We start from the raw sequence: 9,566 nt of genomic DNA on the forward strand, positions 1-9,566 counted from the left end.
CGCCTCCCCATTCTAACCTCACCCACCTCACACACACCTACCCCCTCGCTGACAGGCGGCCCCCAGGGTACGCGTCTCCCGCTGCGTCTGGAAGGGTGCGGGTGAGAAAAGTTTTTGCCCGTTTTTTCCGCTTCGGGGAACCCAAGCAGACCAGCCGTAAAACCCTTCCCCATTTTAGCCTCCTCGCCCCGGATCTGATTCAGATTCTCTCATGTGTGAAATGAGATGAGAATGAGCTGCTGCTGATTCAAACTTCGCGTTCAAATCCTTATATGAGAGAGAGAAGAGAGTGAGAGGAGGAGAGGGAGGGAGAGAGAGAGAGGGGCTTGATTCGGTGGAGATTGTGATTTTGCGAGGGCTTTCGCTGTTCTTGATTCCAGGTTAGTAGTTTGCTTGTGTTCAATGCGGCAGAGCCATGCTGATTTCTTTCGGGTTGTTCTTAGCATGTCAGATCTTGCGGATGAACAGAGGTAGGAAGTGATTCCGTGTTGGGTTGATTTTGTCCTCTGTTCTTGGTTCCCGTTCTGTTCTTGCCGCTTCAGACCTTCATCAGTGATTGAAATTTAGTTCGTCCCATCCGAAAAATTTTTGATAGTTGCGCTCGCATGGTTTGGAGGAGTGAAATCTCCATTTCATATAGCTCAAATCTGATGCGACCTCCAAAGATTAATCTTGTTTTACTAGTGATTCTTGATGCTTAAAGGTTCGCCCTTCTTTTCCCCTTCTAAAAGATGATTTCTTTTTTTTTTTCTCTTTTGGCTTGCAGGAGCAGGGTGTTTGATCTAGAGGAGACAAGGACGCTGCCGTTCTTGGTTCGCGGCAGCGAGCGATGGGGCGCAGCCTGAGCCCGCTGCTCCGTCAGGAGCTGGACAACCTCGACAAGGACGCCGACAGCCGCCGCAACGCCATGAAGGCGCTCAAGTCGTACGCCAAGCACCTGGACTCCAAGTCCATCCCGCATTTCCTCGCCGAGGTCTCCGACAACAAGGCGGCGCCGGGGCTGCCCTCCGGCGAGTTCACCATCTCGCTCTACGAGGTCCTCGCCAGGGTCCACGGCCGGAACATCGTGCCGCAGGTCGGCAACATCATGTCCACCATCATGTGCACGCTCTCCTCCAGCGGCGGCTCGTTCCCGCTGCACCAGGCGTGCTCCAAGGTGGTGCCGGCCATCGCCCGCTACGGCATCGACCCCTCGACGCCCGACGAGGAGAAGGCCGGCATCATCGCGTCCCTCTGCAAGCCGCTCTGCGGCGCGCTGATGGGGAACCAGGACGGCGCAGCGTCTGGCGCGGCGCTGTGCCTGAAGGCACTCGTTGAATCGAGCAATTGGAGGTTCGCGGCCAGCGAGACGGTTAACGAGGTTTGCCTGAAGGTTGCCGGAGCTATGCATGACAAGTCGACACAGTCCAATGCTCACATGGCCCTGGCAATGGCGCTGGTGAAGCACAATGGCCTGATTGCGGAGGCTTATGCGAGGTCTCTTGTGAGGTCTGCTCTGCAGATTCTTGATGGTGACACTGCAGAGAGCAGCTCCCAGAAGCGGCTTTCGGCGATCCAGATGATCAATTTCTTCATGAAGTTTGTTGATCCTAGGAGCATATCCTCTGAGCTTAGCAAGGTGGTTGATATCATGGAGCAATGCCAGAATGACCGAATGCCGTTTGTCAGAGGCGCTGCGTTTGAGGCATCGCAGACGGCGAAGAGCATTGCTGCACAGAAGGGATCGAGGCATGAGGTGAGCACGAGCCCGATGGTCGGCTCCAACTTCCAGAGGAGAAGAGAGAAGAGCCCATGCAGGAGCCTGTGGAATGCCAAAGGCATGGCAGCCTCTCCAGTTCAGTTCCAATCACCCGAATCACATGTTGTAGATTCATCCATCATGTGTGAAAGCACAATCACCGAATCGCCGGTCTCGATTGGGCAGTCCTCTTGCAATTTCGATCAGAACCGGCGCACCAACAGGAGATTGTGGAGCAATGATGGTGTTGATGTTTCTCTGAAGGATGGCCTCTTCTTCAGACTTTGCTCGGATGGGAAGTACCTTGAGGATGATTTGGATGAAGTCTGTGACAGTGAAGTAACTGATACCAATTTTGAGTGCACAAACTCATTCAGTGGATTTGTGTCAGCTAGCCCCAATGGTGCTACATCAAGAGACAAGACACCAAGCCCTCAGGTATACATCAGTGCATTTGACTGTTTAAGTTTCTCAAAGAATGCTACATTGTGTGCCTCAGTTTATAACCTTCTGGTTTTATTGTTTTACTAACCTTGCTATGCGATTTGTCATTTTAGGCTTCTGAAAGGCCAATAAGCATTGATGACGTGAAGATATACACAACGCCAAGGAAGCTTCTCAGATCACTCCAGAGCTCATATGACTTTGACTCTGCTCGCAATGAGGAACGATCCATTGCCAAGCTGAACAGCTCATCATCACCAAGTGAGGAAAGTAATGAACTAGAGGAATCATCTGAAGAGATGCAGTCTCAGCTTTCTGACAGCAAGATTGAGGAGGCAAAATATGATAACGAGACCATAGACGCACAGAGTGCTGATGATACGACTCAAATTCTCTCCAACGAAGATAAATCAGTACTCTGCACTCCAGAAGTTGAGGACGCATCCTGCAAGGCATCCTCTGAAGGTGAGTGCAAAGAGCAAGATATCTGTGTCACAAGAAGCATGGGAAAGTCCAGGAAGTACAAGGCAGTATTCAGTTTTCTTTTGAGCATAGTCATGATCGTTCTAGCAATAATCGCCGTGTTAATTCGGATAGAAAGTTATGATGATTATGTCGGCCTTGTGCCTACTTGATGTCTGGATGGCTACAATCAGTGTCTCAATGTTTAGTTTGTTGTATTGGTTCTACCACAGTTCAGTGGTAGCTTGGCTTCATTATTTTGCAGTCATTATCTTGTATGACAGCAAAAAAAACTTGGTTATGTTTACCATTTTTATCTTGTGCTGTGCTTATATATAGTAATCAACTGTTGCATCGCTGTGCTGATATGTGTAACCATTTGTTGTGTATTCACTTGACTGCTATTTTGTTTCTGCAATGCCCTGTATGCAACTCTAGTTTTTTTTTTTCGTACATTCTAAGTAATCAATTGGAAATGGTTTTTGCTGCCTATGTTGTGTTTCCTGAATCGTGACATATCAAGATATTGTGCAATCTTTCAATGGACATAACCTAGCCGATATAAAACATTGATGCTGAAAACCATTCGAAGGACAGCCTTACAAGGTTATTGATACTGAATGTTATTCATGTAGAACCACCATCAGTCTTCAGACTTCAGAGAGTATGTTCAGCAGGATTACTTCGAAATTTTCCAAAACAAAAGTAGGACCACTCTGATTAAAAATGAAGTTTAAACCAAATCCTTAAAGAGAAAAAAATTGATCAGCAGAATAATTGAGCCAGAATCGTCTCAAATTAAACAGTAACGATAGATATAACTAGACAAGCAGCTATCTCTTCACTAAACAATGTCACTTACGATCACACCGTGGGATCAAGGACATGCCCCGCAAAGACGATCACCCCGGACCGCTCCTCCATGATGAAGAAGGTGAACGGGTGGTCGGCGACGAACTCGACCATGTCCGCCACGCAGGCGCACGGTGACTGCGGCCGCCTCGGTCCCCTACGGTTGATTTGGAAATATGACTACCAAAATTAGATGGAGAGATTATATACTACTAGCTGGTTGCACTTGCTTGTTTATTGAAATGACGATAAGTACTAGCTGCTTCTGATAATTATGGTATCATTACTCTTTTATGTGAGACAATTTTGTCACAGTTATTCACTTATTCTGCTTTATCAAATTTTCTTTAAGGATTTGGTTGCCGAAATTATGTTTTGGAAAAATTCGGAGCAATCCTATGATCAAGCGAATAGATCTTACATGTTTGTGCAGTTCGGCAGTCCGCACCTGATCCATGCCAGCCTTTGGCATGTTCCACAGAAACGTAGGATCATGTCCCGTCGTGTTCTTTCAAAACAACCTATTGCAGACCATGTCCTGAAAAATGAGGTTAAGATTGTACTAGCTAGTTTCGCAGAAGGAACACTTGATCACTACTCACAAGTGTGTTACCAGGTACTCAATCCCTCCAAACTTTCAAAAACAAATGATACTGAAAACCAAGAGGACAAAATAACATATCAACTCAATCCCTCCAAACTTTCAAAAACAAATATTACCGAAAACCAAGAGGACATAATAACATATCAACTCAATCCCTCCAAACTTTCAAAAACAAATGATACCGAAAACCAAGAGGACATAATAACATATCATAAAGTAATTCAGATAGTAACTCGAACAGCACCAAATGCGAGACTAATGCTGATCACTTGGTAGGATCGAGAACGAGTCCGTCGAAGACGATCACCCCGGACCGCTCCTCCATGATGAAGAATGTGAACGGGTGATCAGCGACGAACTCGACCATGTCCGGCGGTGGCCCGCCACCGCCGCGCAGGCGCAAGGTGGCCGCACCCGCCTCGGTCCCCTTCTCATTCACCTTGACGATCGCCCTCTGGGCAACCTTGGTCAGGAACGTCGGCCAGCCGCCGCTGTCGCCGTCGTCCTCGTACGTACATCCCACGCAGGTCGGCCGCCTCCGGCGAGAACGACAGCGAGAGCCCCAGCTTGATGAGGTCGCTCTTGACCGAGCTCAGGCAGCTTGAGCTCGACCGGCCTGGTCTCCGTCTTCACCAATATACCGAACAGGTAGCTCGGCCTCGGCGCCGCGGCGATCACGTCCACCATGGTGGCGAAGCCGTCGCGCTCGTCGGGGAGAAATTAAGACGAACATGGAAACAGTAGACTAAACATTATACAGATGTGTCATGCGGCGGCAGAGGAGGCGAGGGCACCCCGGCGCTCCGGTGACGGCCAGGCCGTTCCTCATGCGGACCCGCATTTGTCAGCTCCCTCTCTTGTTTTCGTCGTCTTCTTCCTCCATCGCCGCCATCTCTCTCTCTCTTCTCTCGAATCCTCTCGCTCTCGTCTTGTCACTTCCCCGGCAAGAAGGTAAGGCACCAGGCCGTATTCACGGGACGGGACCCGCTCCCTGACGGCCCGGCTCAAATCATGCTCCGCTGCTTGCCGCTCGCTCTCTGGTCAGAAGCTAGCCGAGCACGAGATATACCCCCTCGTTTCCTAAACGTTTAACACCGTTGACTTTTTAAAATATGTTTAACAGTTCGTCTTATTAAAAAAACTTTTGTGAAATATGTAAAACTATATGTATACATTAAAGTGTTAAAAATATTTAATAATGAATCAAATGATAGGAAAAGAATTAATAATTACTTAAATTTTTTAAATAAAACGAACGGTCAAATATGTTTAAAAAAATTCAACGGCGTCAAATATTTTGGGATGGAGGGAGTATCTCGCCAACAAGGACGCATGCACTGTTGTCTCGTCCCATCACCCACCGCCATTTACACCTATATATGCCGTTGGATCCACCGACCTCCGCCGCCCAAGAAATCGCCGTCGTCCCTCTCGTTCTCGTCATCGCCTTGCACTCCACCGTGAACACCGTGGTGGCGCCGGTCTTGACGCCGTTGGAGCATACGCCGCACCGGCTCTACATCCAAGCAATGAGGAAGAGAGGACAGAGAGTGAAGAGAGATGGAGAGCTGACATATGGGTCCAGGGGTATTTCTAACATTTTACATGATTTCTCTCCGCTCTCCAACCGGAAATTATTATTTTAATGGGTGGACTTTAATGGTATAGTGTCCACCAATAAATATCCAACTTTTGTTAATGTCTTCCCTAAAAGTGACTTCGCACAATGTCTAAAACCACGAAGACGCGATGTTCTGTAGCAAAATTTGCCTATCTAGGCCCCTAGCTTGTGGCCTCAAGCTTTAGCTTAAGGCTTGCGGCACATGCCAGTAGTGTTGCCAGATGCTTGGGGTGGTGTTCTCAACGGTATTAGAACATGCTTTCTCCGTCCCATAATATAAGAGATTTTGGGTGGATGTGATACATTCTAATACAATGAATCTGGTACTTATTCCTAGGTACTATCCCCTGTGAACTGTGACGGAGGACATGAAACACGGCAAACATGCTTTCTCCGTCCCATAATATAAAAGTGTTTGCCTTCTCTATCCTATAATATAAAAGATTTTGGATGGATGTGATACATTCTAGTATAATGAATCTGGTACTTATTCCCATGTACATGTACTACCCTTGTGAACTGTGACGGAGGGTATAAAACACGGCAAGAGCGCATTGCAGTGGACGCTGATCTTCTGTCCAGATTCATTGTAGAAGCATTGCAGTGGACACTGATCTTTTGTCCAGATTCATCGTAGAAGTTGAAAAGATATATAAATACCACAATAATTAGATAAAAATAAAATATTTTAATTTAAATAATAAGCTTTCTATCTATATTAATCTTGAGAATATTTGATTGCAATAGTATAATTCTATCTAATATAGATAGTGCCAATCGTCTTTGGTTGGAGTTTGCGCGAATTGGATCGGATATACTCCAGCCACAAGCAAAATCGAGTGGGCAGCTACGTTCTTATATATTGTGTCGAACACATTAAGCATCACATATATCATGCAAAATTCAATTAAGGACGGTAAAAAGATCGTCCACAATCATCACCGAGCACGTTAATCACAGTGAGCACGTCATTTTTTTTGACAGCTGAACGACGCAAAGCTGTGGATAGCAGGGACCTTGTCAGATACCAGAGACTTAGCTTTACAAAAGATGCACAATGTTTAAGCCAACCGAGATCACAACCTCAACACTGAAAAGAATCTGCATTAAGTTACATGCATACCATATATACACTTATCCCAACTGATGATGTCAAACTAAAAATTATTTAGCCTTCAAGAGGTTCATCCATCTAAATTATTGTAGTGATAGACCTCGCTTGTTCGGCTTCATCTGCATTAGCTCTCTTAACCAACAAGGCCAATTCATCCTTTTTAACAGCCCTGACATTATAGGCAGCCACGAGGTTTTCATAGAGTCTAAGGCAATCTCGTGCATATACAAGATCTTTGTATTTATCTGCATCATGCATCCAGCAACTTTGATTGCACGTCGTCTGAAAACATCTGCAAGAGACACAACGCACAGCCAACATTGGTGGAGGCATATGTACATGAATACACAGAGAGCAGCCGATATTACATTTACATGCTCAGTATATATATACTCCCTCCGTCCCATAATATAAGGGATTTTGAGTTTTTGCTTGTACTGTTTGACCACTCGTCTTATTAAAAAAATTGTGCAAATATAAAAAACGCAAAGTTATGCTTAAAATAATTCGGATAATAAAGTAAGTCACCAAAAAATAAATAATAATTCCAAATTTTTTTGAATAAGACGAGCGGTCAAACAACGCAAGTAAATACTCAAAATCTCTTATATTATATTATGGGACGGAGGGAGTATGACTTTACCTCATCAGAACCGCCAATTTTACGGCTGCATATGATTTTAAAAGCTGTCGCGAGTTTTAAAGTGTCCCAATTCTCATAGTCGATGCCAGACTCACGCTTGAGGTAGTGACCAACATCAAGCAATGCCCTACAACATTTCTTCTCAATAATATCACAATGAAACAAGGTAGCTGCAGCCCTAACAATATCCTCGTTGACCTGTTGGATAGAAATAGGTTGCTTCATTACTAAAAAAAAAGAAGAAGCAAAGGCATTTTTGTCTGCAAAACATTGCATCCAAAGCTTGTGAAAAATGAAGGGTTCCAAGTGTGCTCACAAGCTAGCCATTGTTAAATATGTAACACTAAATGACAGGGAGCTACTCCCTCATTCCCTAAATGTTTGACACCGTTAATTTTTTTAAACATGTTTGACCGTTCGTCTTATTCAAATTTTTTTGTGAAATGTGTAAAACTATATGTATACATAAAAATATATTTAACAATAAATCAAATGATATGAAAAGAATTAATAATTATTTAATTTTTTTAATAAGACGAACGGTCAAACATTTTTTAAAAAGTCAACGGCATCAAACATTTTAAGATGGAGGAAGTATAAAGCAGAGAATGGCAACCAGTAAACGACTCACCATCTCTGGTTTGACATCAAAGCCATAGCGACTTAGAAACATCAGCAGTCCTTGACTCATAGGGAGGCTGTCCTCTTTAGGCAGCTTGGATTCTTCAGCGGGCACAAAATTGCTCATGAAACGCTGCATGCCCCACATTACCTCCATCACAACTTCATCATGCAGGCAGGGTATTCCCTGAAAAAAAGTAGTACTCAGCAAAAATAATGGCGCTCAAAGTTGTTGTTCTTCACAAGGAGCTTATACTCACCAAGAATGTTTCGATGGTTGATTTGTATTCCGGCTTTCCAACAACCAATTTCTGCCCAGGGCGACGCCACTGCATGATCATGTCAGTAAGCTGCTTGTTAACACCGTTACCAACGTTAATGGCACTGGAATTGTCATCGAATTTCTGAAATTCCTTCAGCCAGATAATCTGATAAAGGAATAAACAAATATGAGCATGTTGAGAGGCAAAAAGAAATAATTAACCAATTACTATCATGCAGTGTCTCAATCAGTCTCAGTTCAGTGGGTAGATTGAATGCAAAGATACCCTCATTCAAGTCCTTGTTTATCACATCTTTGCGGCGTAATTCAGAAAAGTTTCATATGCTAAGGTGGCGCGGTGCATTTGAAAAATTGAACATATTAATACAGTGCTTTCTTGATCGTTTGATGCTACTAGCAATTAGCAGGTAAGCAAAACTGATTTTTGGGCATATCAGCATCTTGCACATGTTACATGATTTACAAGCAGATTTGCGGTGCCAGGGGGCTGTGTTTTGACACTTCTTCTATTAGTAAACAACAATGCGTTTACATTCCTCCCTCGACACAAACAGAAAAAAAAAAAGAAAAAGAATGTATGAATCATAAATGATGCAATATTGCTACTAATTGATTTGGCAACAAGCAAATAAATATAATAATGAGAAGGTAAGGAAAGAAGGGACACTCACAGTACTTGCCGGCCTGAAAGAAGCAAACTTCACCCAAATACTCTGGATATACAAGTATAATACATAGGACTCAGGTATCATAACGACAAGAGTGAGCATATTGTTGAACCAAAAAGAAAGGAAGATCACAACAGTACTCCTACTTCTAATGCATCTGGTATGTGGATTTCAGCCCCACAAAGAGAGAAAATTGCGAAGCCAGAGGGCGTCTCAAAAAGCAGCAAGTGCAAACCATGGTTCCTCACAAAGTCCTCAGCACCTGTGAACGTTCACAGAAGTCGAGCAAATTAAGGGCCTATTTTAGGGAGCTTTAGATTCTGAGAAGCAACTGCTTCTAAGAATCTGTAAAAGCTCTGAAACCCAGCTTCTCCAGCTTCTAACTTCTTAGTTCATTTTTCAGAATATGTAACTATAGATTCTCAGAAGCCGTGGACTGTTTGGGGCAGCTTCTAGCAGAAGCAGCTTTTGGAAAAAGCTGCAGCTGGGACAAGCTTCCCAAACAGTGCCTAAGTA

At 44.3% G+C, this 9,566-nt stretch overlaps 2 protein-coding genes across 2 annotated transcripts; one reads left to right on the top strand and one right to left on the bottom strand.

Moving 5' to 3' along the window:
• Positions 1-205: 205 nt before the first annotated feature.
• On the top strand, positions 206-3,002 carry LOC127753848 (protein SINE1-like). Its single transcript, XM_052279296.1, has 3 exons — positions 206-380; positions 767-2,176; positions 2,296-3,002. The coding sequence occupies exons 2-3, from the start codon at positions 830-832 to the stop codon at positions 2,815-2,817; spliced, it is 1,869 nt and encodes a 622-aa protein (XP_052135256.1). The 5' UTR covers positions 206-380; positions 767-829; the 3' UTR covers positions 2,818-3,002.
• A 3,735-nt stretch (positions 3,003-6,737) lies between these two features.
• LOC127755586 (uncharacterized) lies at positions 6,738-9,306 on the bottom strand. The gene is given in 6 exon segments (XM_052281264.1): positions 6,738-7,087; positions 7,089-7,127; positions 7,479-7,676; positions 8,110-8,286; positions 8,360-8,527; positions 9,054-9,306. Coding segments are annotated over 6 exon segments (855 nt in total). The 5' UTR covers positions 9,153-9,306; the 3' UTR covers positions 6,738-6,913.
• Between the last annotated feature and the right edge of the window lie 260 nt (positions 9,307-9,566).

This window comes from Oryza glaberrima, chromosome 11 (assembly GCF_000147395.1).
Source record: "Oryza glaberrima chromosome 11, OglaRS2, whole genome shotgun sequence".
NCBI lineage: Eukaryota > Viridiplantae > Streptophyta > Magnoliopsida > Poales > Poaceae > Oryza > Oryza glaberrima.